Source organism: Cottoperca gobio, chromosome 9 (genome assembly GCF_900634415.1).
Source record: "Cottoperca gobio chromosome 9, fCotGob3.1, whole genome shotgun sequence".
Lineage (NCBI taxonomy): Eukaryota > Metazoa > Chordata > Actinopteri > Perciformes > Bovichtidae > Cottoperca > Cottoperca gobio.
Window position 1 is genome coordinate 29,602,968 of NC_041363.1, and position 15,640 is coordinate 29,618,607.

At 39.5% G+C, this 15,640-nt stretch overlaps 1 protein-coding gene across 1 annotated transcript in view; it reads left to right on the forward strand.

Annotated features, from left to right (window-relative positions):
- Positions 1 to 11,244, forward strand: part of niban2b (niban apoptosis regulator 2b) — a 36,175-nt gene extending 24,931 nt beyond the window's left edge. The window contains 9 exon segments of the mRNA XM_029440425.1: positions 1,836 to 1,940; positions 2,285 to 2,447; positions 3,388 to 3,575; positions 3,721 to 3,876; positions 6,961 to 7,074; positions 8,228 to 8,335; positions 8,450 to 8,561; positions 9,484 to 9,836; positions 9,838 to 11,244. Coding sequence (XP_029296285.1) covers positions 1,836 to 1,940; positions 2,285 to 2,447; positions 3,388 to 3,575; positions 3,721 to 3,876; positions 6,961 to 7,074; positions 8,228 to 8,335; positions 8,450 to 8,561; positions 9,484 to 9,836; positions 9,838 to 10,353 — 1,815 coding nt within the window. The 3' untranslated portion in view covers positions 10,354 to 11,244.
- The last annotated feature ends 4,396 nt before the right edge of the window (positions 11,245 to 15,640 follow it).

The following is a 15,640-nucleotide window of genomic DNA, read 5'->3' on the forward strand; positions in this document are numbered from 1 at the left end:
TGTTTTTTCGTGGTGCGCATCTGGTTCACGCCGTTCCGTTCATACTACAATTCAAAGCCATTTGGCTACATACCATAACGACCAGTTATATTCATGTTGTTAGTGGCCGTAACTGCAAATCTCCTCACACAACCGCTCTTCAAATACAACCATTCAGTTTGTTATCTTTTTCTTGTTGGCAAACCAGCTACAAATGCATACTGCACGAACTGTTTCAATCCACACTCCAGTACAGCTGGCCTTTTAGAGAGTCAGTCTGCAATGCCATGAAGGCTTTACACTGTTAAGGCCTGGACTTCAAAGAACTTGTGGCGACGGAAAACGTAGGGCTGTGTATCAATAAGCCGTTGTTATGATACATACACATGTACAAAGCAACGTTTGCCTACCATTTGCACACTTTTCTCGGTCAATACTTGGCTCCAGGGCCATAGCTAGGTTTTCAAGTTTGGGTGGGCTTAGCCCAGAGGTGAGGTGGCGCTGTTTGCACCTGCATGGTAGTACAATTACCATTAAAGAAATTCGGATGGCATGATGATGGAGAAGTAAGTCTGGGAGTTTTGCACTGAGCAAAGCCACTACACACCCATAGTGTTTTGTGCTGGTTGCGTCATCAATATATTAGTCATGTTAACCAGGTCTATGTTACCTGGCCTTAGTCATGTTGACATGTCTTAGGAGTAGGGTGGACTTCACATCCTCTAGGGGGGTCCGGGGGCATGCTCCTCCGGGCAGAATATTTTTAACATTTTAAAGTGAATTGTATGCATCTGGTGTACTTTGAGAGCAAATGAAGATGCTAGAATAGAACTTTGTGGTCTTGGTAAGGGGAGGTGGCACAACTCTCAACACTAATATGAAAAATATATCTGCCTCTCCTGCATGACCCTTTAAAATAAGGGCGACAGGCGCTTACTGACATTAGGTGACGGCCATAGTAACTTTATCATCATACAGTCAAAATCCTACATTTTAAAACAAATTTCAAGCATTGTCTTTAAGGCTTTGTTAGTTAATTGATAGACTAATGTTGTTACTTGATCAAATAAACTGAATCATTCTACTCCAAATGATCAAATTAGCAGAAACCTTTATTATATCATTATGTAGTGAGTTATTTGTTTTAAAATATTAGTGTTTTGAATATATATTATATATATTTTGATGATTAAAAATACATCTTCGTTGAGTTGGATTTGCTGCAAAACACCAGAGGATAAGGTTAAAACTCAATGTGCAGAGTGCAAAGATGCATTCTCTTTGGGATAAGTAACATTATACTGAATGAGTGAACCATGTGCTCGAGCTAAGTCTAATTATACCAGTGTTTCCCCTACCATTGTCTCAGAACCCCGTGCCCCCCCCCTATCGGAACCCCGTGCCCTCCTGAAATTCTGGATTTTTTAATTTTTTTTATATTCACAACTCACTTTTCACATTGAACAGGTGCTCTTCTATTAAATAAAGTAAACGCTTATGTTATTTATCTAATTTATGTGCACGTTTCAGTGTTTACTGCGTTGCTTTGCACATTCACTTCTCTGCTGTTTTGCGAAGGGCGGACACACACACACACACACACACACACCTACAGTCAGAGACAGAGCGGAGGAAAGGGGAGCAGGGATCTACAAATTAAACCACCCAACCCCCCTCTTGTGGACCTCATACAAACAGACACCAACAACCACCCCCCACCCCCGTCATACGGACCACAGCGCAATCACCCCCCCCCGCCCTAGGGAAATCGCCGTATACCATTTTATCTAACGTGTATATGGTGACTGAGATGATTGGGATTGTGTTCCTGAGTTGTGTGTTTGTGTGTCTTGTAGATCCTGTCTAACCTGGTGATGGAGGTCCTCCTCCCTGAGCTGAGGGAGCTCATCTCTCCCCGCCTCAAAGGCAAACTACATGAGAGGCAGAGAAACTGGATGCTGGTATGACACATTCAGCTTAGGTGTGGAGAACCAAATGAAAATATATGCATGTTTAATTCAAACTCACCACACCTGATGCGTTATATCTTGAATATCTTACTAATGTTATGCTAAAAACATATTGACTAAGAAACCCTATAAAATATACTTCCCCATAACTTTTAGTCTTTACAGGGTAGGAAAGCATCAAAGGCGGCATTTAAGACACAGGAAAGTAAATGATACCAGTAATACTAGTAATGATGAAGACAAAAACAGTCGGGTGTACTTACAGTTAATGTTGTAGTTGATGCTTCCTTCTGAATTTGAACTGATGGTTCCAGACACTCTTTATGCGTGTGTAGATTAGTGATGTGGTGTATAGCCTGGTGCAGGGACAGTGCCAGGCCTGGTATCAGGCAGTGTTGCAGAAGTGTGACGCGGCCTGCTCCTCTCTGGAGGCCTCCATACGAACAGACATGGACCAGATCATTACCTCCAAGGAACACGTCACCAACAAGATCAGAGGTAAGAAATCGATTTTATCCATGTTTTTATGCCTTTTTAAGTCCATCTGTGATGGTCTGACTAATGAAATGATTTCTCACTGCTAAATTAAATGTACGCAGTCTGGATTGTGCCACCACAAAATTGAGTAATTTCAGACTGATTCTGCTGTTATGTTTACAGAGCTGGTGTTGTTGTTTACAGCAGAGTTGGTGCTTAGTGTGTTGGAAACTAAAAGAGAGAAAAACACGTTGATGAAATATGATAGGTAGACACTTGAGTAAATGGAGTAACAAAGGGTAATATTTGAAAGGCTTTTTTTAAACTAGTTCTGCGGTTCAACCTTAAAATTCAATTATGAATTCATAACTTATTCACAGTACGACAATATCATTAATTAATTTACTTTTGTTTAGTAATGCATGTTTTAAATGCAAAGTGAATTAGCCAATTTACATTTGTTTAAAAACAAAATACACAATCGCCTACATACAAACACACAATGAATGAACATTTACACACATAATTATCTTTCATCTGTTTATGAGCATTTACACTTTATACAACATTATGCAATAATTAGTATTTTTGTGATTTGGCCCCCTACAGTTTCAGAGTGCAATTCACTTATACACTGCTCCCAGCGCTTCCCTGGTAGTCCGAGCTCCCAGTTAGCTGTTAGCATTACTTTAGCAACAAGAAACTAAAGCCCATCAGGAAACAACAATTTCCTTCCTGGTGGGTGCAAAACGTTCTAATCTTGCTTCAACCCTCTGAACCAGCGGCAGGGTTTGTCTCTCAAACCCTGTCGCTGGTTTGTGAGCCATAGCCCTGGCTATGGCCAGAAACTGTAAAAACTGAAATTATCGTCTTACTTTTAAATTTCCGATGCTTGGGGTTCAGAGCATTTTCAAAGTGACTCAACATGGGGAGGTCTCTTGTGTTCCTCATTCCCCAACAGAGGTGCTTCTCCCCAAGTCTGAAAAGCTGCTGAAGGTGAGCATCCAGCCCTACATCAGCTCCATTCTGGACGCCCTGATGGAGCCGACCAGCCGAGGTTTCACTGAAGTGCGCGATGTGTTCTTCAGAGAGCTGGTGGACATGAGCAAGAACACCCTCAATGAGGGCACAAAGGAGACCATGGCCCAGGTGAGGAGGGAGAGGAGCAGGTTAACAATAAACTCCTAGCGTGGGATTTTGAAGTCTGTGTAGCTAGGAAATAAAAACCATTCAATAGTCTAACATGGTTTGTGAAACAGAAGTATAAATAAATGGATACAAATAATCTTCTCAGGACATGGAGAAGATCTCCATGCTCGCCTTCCATCCGGTGAAGATGCAGAGCTGCTATGAAAAGGTTGAGCCGCTGAGCCTGGAGGGTCTGCAGCAGAGGTTTGATGTCTCCAGCCCTTCAGTGTTCGTCCAGAGGGCCCAGATCCTCATGAGAGAGGTGATTCTGATACTGCAATTACCTACGTCACTTCATTTACAAATGGGTTTAGGCTAGGGATGTCACAACAACCAATACTTTGATGGAAAGTTGAATCCAAACATAACTGTTGGTTTTTCTACAGTAACGCAGGTACCATAGGTACTTGAGACTAACAATGCCCCCCTTGTCCCTGGGACAATAGAACATGTGTTTGGGACGAACAGAGAACTTCACCCATGTCCATGGGACACACCTTATTTTTTCCCTGATAATGCTACATTGTGAACAAGAAATCAGTGTTGAAATCAACAGGTGGAGAGTATTTAGCGTTATCTGTAAGCAGCCAGTGGGCAGCACAGGCCTGTTTTGCTAACTCAGGTTCCATTGAATTACATTATGATGCGTTCATGCTCTATTCAGTAAAAATTAGTATTGGGCAAAGATAAATTATAACTGTAGAGGCTAAACCAACACTTTAAGCCACTGAGGTGCCGCTTTGTTTTACTTAATTGACGCACTTGTTGTCGTGTCTGCTGCATAAAGATTCCGATAAAAACGCTTGTATTTAACATTCACAATGGTGAATGGCTCCTACAGTAATGTTATGATGATGTGTTCAAATTGAATCTTATAAAATATAGTTTTTGGAAAGAAACTTTCATAAATCTAATTCTTAGTATATGTTTTCACAGCTATATAAATGAGATATTAGAGAGGGAATTTATTAACTTCGTGAATTTTAACAGAAACCTGTACTCAAAAGGTAATAATGGTATTGAGAATCGTGGAATTTTACTGGTTTCCGTAGAGATTACAAAATTTCTGCTATTGTGACATCCCTAGTTTAGTCTAGTTTGCAGTACGAGGCAAAGATATTTGTCATTTCACTGGCTATAAATGAAAAGCTTTCCTAAGAATTTCAATGGTAAATGTACCCTTGTAATCATTATGATTAGGTGGAAATAATGTCAGAAGCTGCCCTCAGGCCGCTTTTGGGGGTTGTGTCAGTAGTTTGGAGTAGTACAGCCACAATCATTGTTCACTGCCAAACACGTCTAATCATAGGACCTTTCTAGTTGAACTACTTTCTACCAAAGAAATAGTCCCTTTAAAAACGTGTGTGTATCCAGAGTAATATGGACACTGTTTCTTGAAAATGTCATTTTTCATTGTTAAATGTCATTTTTCAATGCTAAGACACTGTAAACACATTAACCTCCATTGTGTGTGTCAATGCAGAAATCTCAGAGGCAGTTATCTAACAAGCCAACACTATCTTCATGGACAGACACCATTTTAAATTTTTTATAAATTAGTTGAACCAACCCTTTAAAAAGTTCTTGGCCTGAGAGGCCTACAGTATCCTTTTGTTTCTAGTGCAGATGCATGGTGTTGAGAGAGAATAGGATCAAAAAGTTCACTTTATTCAGGTTATAATGATGGTTTCCACATTGGAATGAAACTAAATGATTTATTTAAGATTTAAATACTGAAAATGTAGTTTGAATGTGTATCCAACAGCAGCAACAGGTACCCGAGCCCCTTTTACACAGAGATTCTTTAATAATGCTGTAGAGAAGATCCGCTGTTACGCCGGCTTTGCTCTTATACACCGAACCAAAGAATGGAGCATAATGCTGCCACTGCGTGTGGCTTTAGATATTACGCCAGCATCATTGGTGTAGAGGAGGCTTGACATTTAAAACAACAGTGTGAGTGTCAAGACTATGTGTTTGCCCAGACCTGTTTTTCACAGATGTTGGCTTGGCTTACCTCTACTTATTACTGCCAGCTCAGCAGCGGAACAACTTTGTCCCCCCCATTTAGTCTCCGTGCCTTTTTTTAATACAGAACAGCTAGGCGGAATAACGGTCCCGCAGGTCCTTAAGCAGACTGTGTGAAAGGGGCCTCAGTGTCTTGGAAGAGATCCAAAAGGCAGGCACCCCCCATGGAGAAGTCACTTATCATGACCTCCTTAGTGGGGCCCGGGGCCGCTGGGAATGGGCCTACACTAACTCAAGGTCATTCAGAGTTCAAGTGCCTACACTGTAAAAAAATTAATAATTCGATAACAATGGGGAAAACTCATGTCCATATTTCTGAGCACTTAACACACAAAGTCCTCGATATTTAGGACTCCATCATAAAGGACTGAAAAAGTGATGACCCCTGTGAAATACAAATAAAGGTCACATGCCAAAATAATGTGAAATGTATGAGCTCCATGTCAGTGCTCAACTAAATGTAGGAATGTAGGAAACAGGAATGAGTTTGTGCTGACAGCTGCCGGTACAGTGGAACTGTGAGAAGTTGATGCAGTGCCCTCTCATGGTTTGTTCTCTAACTGAGGGAATGAGAAGATGCCATTTGGGGATATTTGTGGACAGGCACATGATGGGACAGAGTTGCTACCTTTTCAAAAATCATATATTTTCCATTTATTATGTTTTCTATTATTTATTAATACCTGTTTCACTGATATCAACAATTGGATGAGTGAATTTCTTTTGTTGCAGAAAATTGAAATTATACTCATAGATTCAAAAGTAGAAAGCCAAAAACTAGGGTGTTTTCTGGCCTGTCCAAGCTATTTAAAACATGTTACAGATTTGTGTATGTTTTTAGACTGATGTTTTTAGTCGTTTCAACAAGGTCGCAAAAACAAAAAAAATTAAACTGAGGAACATTGGCAAAATTTTAAAACATTTAAACTCCGAACAATGCTGAGATGCTTTTTATACATTCTTATATTACAAGCCGCTTGCTTTTTACTAGTCTACCTAAAAATAAAAATCACATTTAATTCACAATGCACCTGCTACCTGTATCTTTTAGAATTCATTTTAAAGTCACACTTACATCATTTAGCATATTCATATATCAGCGACAGCCTTAAATGTTATGTCCCAACCAAAACTACCAGATCTTTCAATGCCATTCTTTTAAAAGTTCCACACAAGTGTTGCATAAAAAAATCTGGTGTCTGTGGAACACCCTCCTCTTTAATCTTAGAACAGCAAACTCCCTTAGAATCACAACACTTACACGCTCTCTGTAATGTAACACATTGGCCTCTCTCTGTGCACGTGTGTGTGTCCACAGCAAATGGACCATGCAGTGTATACATTCGAGCAGATCCTTCACAAGAGTCTGGAGTCTCCGGGTACAGAGGAGCTCTGTAAGACCATCCAGCGCTGCCAGGACAGAGTCATTAAGGTAAAGCACACACACAAAGAATAGGTTAGAAGATTATCACTCAAAAACCACACAGGTTTGAAGTGGGGTTGTATGAGGTATTATCCATATCAGTGAACAGGGGTCGTCACGCCCCAGCTATGCAATGTACAGCTGTGGGCTGGGGGGACACTTGGTATTGAAGTATCAGTTTTTGTGACATCATTACTCCATATTTAAAATATTTTTATTTAACTTAATCTTGCTGTCTGTCAGCCCTTTCTGACGGAACACTGAAGCCGTTATCTACGCTCTCACCAAAGCCACCACCCAAGTCCCACAATAACACAAACAAACTAGCAGATGGAGGCATCTGCAGACCAGCAGCTCCCGTGTTCTGCCAGGTAAAGTTACAGGGTTTGTTCTGAGAACAACCGTGTATTCTGTGCCATCTGATCTGTTGCTACTACGAGTTGCTACCAGCGAGAAGTAACTTTTAATGGCACTTTCCTAAGGGGTGTATTGACATCAGTAATCTACAGACTTTGTGGAATAGAATTAAATGACAACAAGACTATTGTATAAGTTATAACATATTCATGGTTTGTTCATTGTAGTCTTGTAAAATGTTGTTTTTTCAGAGCAACTTCTATTTGAAGTTCTGTTTGAAGACGTTTTCACAGGAATATAAAATAGATATCAGAGATGAATGATGAGCTGTTTAACTTCCTAACAAAAACCAGAATGCAAACGGTAATAAAAGACTGTATGTTGAAGTACGTGGGATTTATTGTTCTGTTTTTGACCGTGATATCGAATTAGTATCAAGAATCATTTAATTCATTTCTGGTATCCTGACATTCCTATTATGGTGTATACTATATAGATTAGATAACCAACTATAGATAACTAATTTAAAAAATGATGTGGCCAAAATCAGTTTTGCTGCTGCCCCCGTCCACAGCAGGACATTGCTTAGCTTCCGTGCTGCTACTCCTGTCTGCTTCTCCAAACTGAGTTGTGCCGTACACTGACTATGGAGAATTACGTCATACAGCCCCACTGGCTTTGGTGTCAACAATAACTTGGAGGAAATGTCACCTTTTTTCTAATTTAGTTTTGGAAAGAAGCAGCTCACCAATGAGAAATTAATTCTCGAAACACTGTTATTATAATAATACTTTTTCGTGTTCAGAAATTTGACTATGACAGCAGCACAGTGCGGAAGCGTTTCTTCCGCGAGGCTCTCCTCCAAATCTTCATCCCCTACATGCTGAAGCAGCTCAGCCCTTCCTGTGCCTCGGTGAGTCCCAGAGCATTCTGTCACAAAAACCTATAAAAATAATGGGGATGAATGAGGATGTTTTATAGAAAAAAAAAGATGTTGAAAGGTTTTGACTGCTGTTGTGAACACCAGGAGCTGCCACGCTTCCAGGAGCTTATCTTCGAAGACTTTTCCCGTTTCATTCTGGTGGAGAACATCTTTGAAGAGGTGGTGCTGCATTCGGTCATGAAGGACATCATGCTGGGTCAGTCTTCTACACTGTTATTCTTCCTGTTGGATCTACACGTGCATAGTTTATTGTATCGTTGATCAGGATGCTGCTTTAATGAGTATCACTACTGGTAGCCAATACGAAAACGATCCTTTTTGTATGTCAAACTCCCTTTTCTGTGATCGGAGACGGCAAAACCTCTTTTTTTTTTTTCTATCATTTGTAAAATAGATATCAACCATACGGCACAGCTCCTGTCACCCCCTTAACTTCAATGCTCCATACCTACTTCATCTCAGTGGAAACAAATACTCAGAGAAGACGCGCATGGTTGAAAGTGTAACTACAAAGAGATGATGGGCCATATTTGTCATATTTAGTATTATCGGTATGCATCAGGCCTGTTTTAAATTGTGGGTTTAATATTTGTTCTTCTGTTAAAGCCTTGAGGCCATTTTATTTCACATTGCTAGATTAAAGAAATTCCTGGAAGCAAACTCACTTTGCAGTAAAACGAGATGAAATTGGCCAATACTTTGTTGTTTAGGAACAAAAGCATTTTTTAGTAATGTAAGTGGACAATGCTGCATGGGTCCTATAATGACTAATATTTCCTTGGTATACTTAAAGGACCTTTTTTTTTTTGTACTTTCACTCGGATGAAAATTAATTTGTGTGTTTTTATTTTTGATTGGATTTGTATTGTAATATTATGCTTGCTGCAATTTATAACTGCACATAATGTTCAACTGACTCGAGATTATTCTAACAATAATTGAAATAAGAATAATTAGAACTTCAACGCTGTTGTTTAATACCAGATAACAGTCCTTTCAAGGAAATGACGGGACCCCTGGAGAGCAGATGATCACACATCTGTCACACTTTATACTGTTAATATACGATTTATACGATCACTCCTGTTCAATCACATGTTTACCTCCTCTCTCTGTAGCTGTGAAGGAGGCGGCGGTCCAGAGGAGACACAACCTGTACAGGGACAGCATTGTCCTCAGCAACAGCGACCCCAGCCTGCACCTACTTGGAGAAAACCCCTCCATCGACTGGGCCGAAGAGTACGGAGGAGCCCATGAAGAGAAGGAAGGAGCAGGGAAGGACACTGAGGGTGAAGGTGGGGAGTCCCAGAAGAGGAGGAGGATGAAGCAGGTGGTGTCCATGATCCAGGTGGAAGGCTCCCCAGTCCTGCTCAACGAGTCGTGCATGGAGGTGTCCGGTGTCAACGACATCCCAGAGAATGATGGAGAGGAGAAGGACGGAGATGGGGAGGAGAACTCGGATGGTAAAGCATTTGGCCAATCAGAATGGATCTGCAAATCCCAACGCCATCGAGAACCCTCCAGAATTGTCAAATGTAAAATCTGTCGTGACGGAAGAGGAAGCCAAACCAGACGAGCAGGGTGAAGAGAAAGTCCCACTGAAGGTTGAATCTGCTGTAGTGGAGAAGTATAAGGGAAGTGACAGCCAGCCTGTGGTGGAGAAACAACTGCCCACCAACCAGGAGGTGTCAGAGGAGGCAATGCCTCTGCCCCCACAACCTGAGGAAATCCCATCTGGAGCTCTAGAAACGGCTCCAGAGAGCCTCCCGGAGGCGACGTCAGGCTTCCCCTTGCCTCCACATGACGACAGTGGCTTTCAGTCTCCCACCAATGAAGAGGCAGAGGACGAGGAGGATGATGTGGCCTCCCGCATAGCGGTCCCAGAGCCCTCAGAGAAGCACCCTGAGGTGAGGGAGACGAGTGTTGCCACAGAAGCAGAGACTAAAACAGTGACCAAAACCAGTGACTCTGAAACTAGAGCCCAATGATGGAATGATTTCCATTTGTTAGACCTAAACTTAATTCTGCCCGGTTATATTTTTGTTAGTTTTTATGTTTATTTGACAAATATTAAAAGATACTTCATGCTTTTTTATCCATATTAGTTTGTAGTTTCAAGCACAGTAATCACTCAGCAGATTGTTTTCACCGAGCAGGACTCAGGTGCTGTGGTCATATTGTTAAATATTGTTTTTCTGTATAATTTTGACAACTTTGCATCTGACAGAAAATCCTCAGCCCTTTCAGTCCTCATACGTTCCACACTGGTAGAAATGTGAGCACAGTGGAGGACCTAGAGTCTGTAATGGTGTGTTTATAAACGCGTGACAAGTTGCAAGAACACCCCAGTTGAGGTGCCTTTGGTGAAAAACATGTACATTGATTTAACGATCTCATTGAACTGTGATGCCTTAAATAACTTTTATCAAGTAGATTTATTTTTTTGCATTTGTGGGTGTGAATACAGTTTTTGGAAGCTATTATATACTGAAAACTCACTTATTGGTTAACAGAAAATGCCTTCCCAGAATGTGGGAAAGTCTCAAAGTAGATTTTATTTTTCCATATCAGACTGGCATTAAAATTAATTAATTGTACTCTCTTAAGACTTGACCATTTATTTTGTGTTGGTCGGAATTACACAAACAAAGTAGAAAGTAAGCTTGTCTATATTATGTATAAATACTTCTATGGACCGGTGAAATACAAAATTGTCAATTTACATAATTTCATAAGTGCCTTAGCGGATCTCTCACCCCTATTTTATTTATTATTTTGCACCCTTTCTCTTTTTTGACCATTGTACTTTTAGATTTATTTTACTCTTGTGTGTTTACAAATGACTTTTATTGATGATAATAAATCATTATCAATTATCATGGTCAGTGCTTTCTTTTTTATATTTGTGTGTGTGTGTGTGTGCGTGGTACCTCTTGCTGCTTCGAAGAGCCTCATTAACTGAAACGGCAAACTGAATATCAATGGGATTTTTTTGTTAAACTTCATATTCATTTATTACGCTGTTATGTTTAGTTTTTAAACAGAGCATGTCATGTTGTATATCAATCCCAACTCTCATCATACAGTTTACCTTCGTGCCACCAGAGAGCACCAAAGCATTATCAATGAGAAGTGTTACCCTTAAACATTTAAATGACATTCTTATGGAAGCCTATTTCCGCTAGTTAAAAAATCGAAATGAGATACAAAGTCATAATTATGAGAAAGTCAGAACAAACAATGAGCCGAAGATCATCGCTGGCTACTTCATTGATGCTGTTATCAATGCTGGTGGGTGCCCTGCCAGAATCACACTTGATTTAGGAGCAGAAAATGGCCATATGGCTGAAATGCAGCAGTTTTTTAATTTTACTGGGAACCAAGCAGAAACAGACAGTGTCACCTTTGGTCCAAGCACGGGAAACCAGTGTATTGAAAGATGGTGGCTGACCTTGCGAAGTGAGTGTGTCCAGTTTTGGATAGACCTATTTGACAAACTGAGAGAAGATGGCTAATTCTCAGACAACTTCTTGGACAAGTTCCTGATCCAATTCTGCTTTCTTCAAACAATAAAGGTAGCTGACATATTATGAAATAAAGAACTGTTGAATGTGTTGAATATTTTTTAAAAGCCACAAATGAATGTGTACAAAAGTAATTTCCTGTGTTTCCGTGCAGAGAATAAATTATTGTTTCTACCCATAATGTGGGTATTCAGTGTAGCTCTGTCAATTATCCAGTGTAATAATTTGCATGACATAATAATCTGAAAGATTGTTTTTATTTACGGGGTTTATCCACCACATTTTTAAAGCTGTGAGGATATAACATTAGTTGCACGGCTGCAGTAGCATTATAGGTATTAATGATTGTGCCAACCTACCATATTACCACTAGAAGATAAAACTCTCAAATATAACAAACGACTTGAGTAAGGCAGTAATCACCAATGCTCAATATTTAATACATTCTGTCTGACTGAATATTATTTGCCTCCTAGGAAGAACTTAATGAGGTTGTATTGACTTGGGACAACCGCAGAGTCCGTCAAGTGCAGAACTCACAATCCCCCCCATGGACGTCCCTCCCTATAACATGCAGTACCTCATCTGTACGGAGGCAGAGAGTGTTTGCACTCTGTGGACCTGGAGAAGGTTCACGTCTGCCTTGACGAGTGTGTGTTCAAGGACTTCCCAATGAACAATGAACTAGATCTAGATCATTAACTGTCATAGGCCAGTGTCACAATTTATAATTCATATTAAAATATATTATATTTGTTTCCTGTTTAATTCCAGGACAAATTGAAATATACACACGGATTGCAATTGTCAGAATTATAATATGCCTGTGATGAATGAAAATATAAGTGTGGCTTTTTTGGACTCATCAAAGATGTACTAAATATTTTCAGTTATTTGTAACAAAATAAATTGACACACAAAGTAATGTGTTCCTCTTAGATTGACTGTGTAAGAACTGGGTAAAAATGCACACATGTATTAACTGAATTATTTATTCAAATATTTAAACAATCTCAGCATACAAAACTACTGTTTTCATTTCACTTGCTACACCACCAGCAGCTTTTAATCGTAACCCATCTATAGGCTAATGTAGTGGTTTAAAATTCCAAGCTGTCTTTTGGTAAATATTAACAGCACCTGAATAGAGTAAAATAGTGCTTACAAAGTTACATTTAAATAGGAATATGTAAATTGTAACAATATTTGACTTATGCGACATCTCTTGTTTTGTGAAAGACAAAAATAAAATACGGAAATGCTTGTCCATTTTCAATAAACACAAGTTGTAGCACAGGCTGCTCCATTTTTCTTTCATTACCCAAATAACCCTAGACCTCACCACATGTAAACTATTTAATAACCATAATAGTAACGTTGCTTTCTAACACCTTGTTAATTTCATGTCGAAAATCTGGGTAGTTGTCGTAACTGACTGGCAACTCCAAGTAACGGCCACATGTATGAGCAACGGGTCTTCTTTGAAATCCTTGAACTTGTGTGAAGCTGACAGTGATGCTCTTTCCTGTCAACAAATCGGATCCCTTCTGAAATCTGAGGGAAAAGGAGAGGTGCCGGGTGTCTGACTCTCTAAGATCTGCACTAACATAATCGACAATTTGTTTCTCCTGGGAATTCTGCGTACGTGAGTAAGTTATTGTTATCTCATAATCTTTCTTGATGTTGTTTGTAGCTCTTCGTAGAGCTCTGATCGAACAGGTGCAAGTGTGTTGTTCCACTGTTCAATCACAAAAGCAGGCTCTTGAATCAGTTTTTGGTGAGCAAACTCCCTCAAGATATGCTCAAAGTTATTTGCTTGTAGGAAGCCGCCTGCAGTTGTGGATGTCCATGATTTCCACCAATTCTTTTTGGTCCACACCTTCAAAATCTGAACGACAAGATTCAAAGAGCACTCGCTCACACTCTGACACATACTTGAGAAAGCTGTCCACAAGATCACTCTCAACAAAAGCCCAACAGCTTGCTCCAGAAGTACAGGGGCAAGTTTTACAGGAAGGTACTTCTCTTTTAACCAGCCAAATGTGATTATTCGGCCTACACTTTCCCATTCTTCTTTACCAAAATCATGACATAGGTATGGCACTTTGAAACCATTTCCCATAGTGCACTGTTCAAAGTCATTCCAAAATTCTGACAGTATATCTCTCATAACACCTCCATCATCCACAGCCTTTCAACCCAACCTTCTTAGTGAGTCTATATTCTACATTATTCTATGACCCTACAGGTTTATGAATTCACTGTTAGGACATGTTTTTATCATAAATCAAAATGTAGACACTGTGGTTCCCGTGGTGGAATTTAAATAAGTGCAAGTAGGCCTACTTAAGTAATGTATGTAGAGCCTATAAATTAGTGGTGGGACTACTGGTACTTTCTGCACACTACATTTAGAGAAAACGTCATATATAATGTCAACGTACAATGAAACGTTTTGCCAGTATATTGACACATTTTTTCATAAAATATTAATACAAGCTGGGTCAACCCTTTTGTACTAATCTGTTTTTTCCAAACAGATCTGGAAAAAAGTATTAATTAATGAATTAAGAGTATTAATAAAATAAACATGCTCATGGAATATTTAACAACCTTTCCTTTCTAATAAAAATAGCATTTTAAAACCATGAATGTTGAATATGAAGCTTATCAAGACTCCACCCAAACATGTTATAATAAACTACAGTCACTGCAGGTGTTTTTTCATTCGGTGATGTCATAAGCTACCTCACAATAAAATCAAAAGAAGTGAACATTTCTCCTTAACCACTTTAAAGGATTGGACTTGTCATATCAGAGGGCTGCAGATCAGAAGATCAATAATATACATGCTGAATAAATATAATAAAACCAAAAACTATTTGACTAAAAATCAACTGTTTTTTTATTTTAATTATTTAAAGTTACATTTAAGCTTTCAATTTATTCTACGGAGGTGGAGAGGTTTTTTGATCCGTCAGAAGATGAGCTATGTGACTATTTAAGGTCACGACACGTACCTCAGGAAGACATACAGCGAATGGAACAGCAGAAGGTAGTTTATATATTTTAAATGTTGTAATTCTTTCACTTGACCTAAAAGAAATTGAAATATTTCTTAATGTCAGATTGATTCCAGTGTCATACATCTCATGACAGATGAGCAGCTGAGAGAGTATCTGCCACCCTGTGGTGATCGACTGGCTGTTTAGATACTGCAGACGGAAGGAAAAAGATCCCAGCAGTCGCAAGACAAAACTTTTTGAGTGACTTAGAGGAAGGCTCTCAAGAAACAAACATGATCATGTGTTTGAAAGAGAGCATCAAACTCCTCCAAAGAATGCTCAGAAGAATCAAAGAACAGTTGAAATTGGATGGATCCATTTCAGGTAAGGGGAATTTGTGAAAATGATTGTTCTTCATCGTAGACTGATTCTGAGAGAACTTATTCAAGTGATTTCTGAGGAAAATATAATTGGGAATAACTATCAATTCCAAGTTATTCTTCCTGATGGAAAGCAGTTCAATACCAGGCTGCCACCATTGACCCTGAGCAAGGTACTTAACCCTGAGCTGCTCAAGGGAGACTGTCCCTGCACTTAGTTCAATGTAAGTCGCTCTGGTTTAGAGCGTCTGCTAAATGACCTGTAATGTTATGGAAAACGAACACGTGTGCATTTTATTGATGGCATTTTTAATGCACAGAGATACTGTGATGACATCCTGAGGCCCATTGTTGTGCCATTCATCC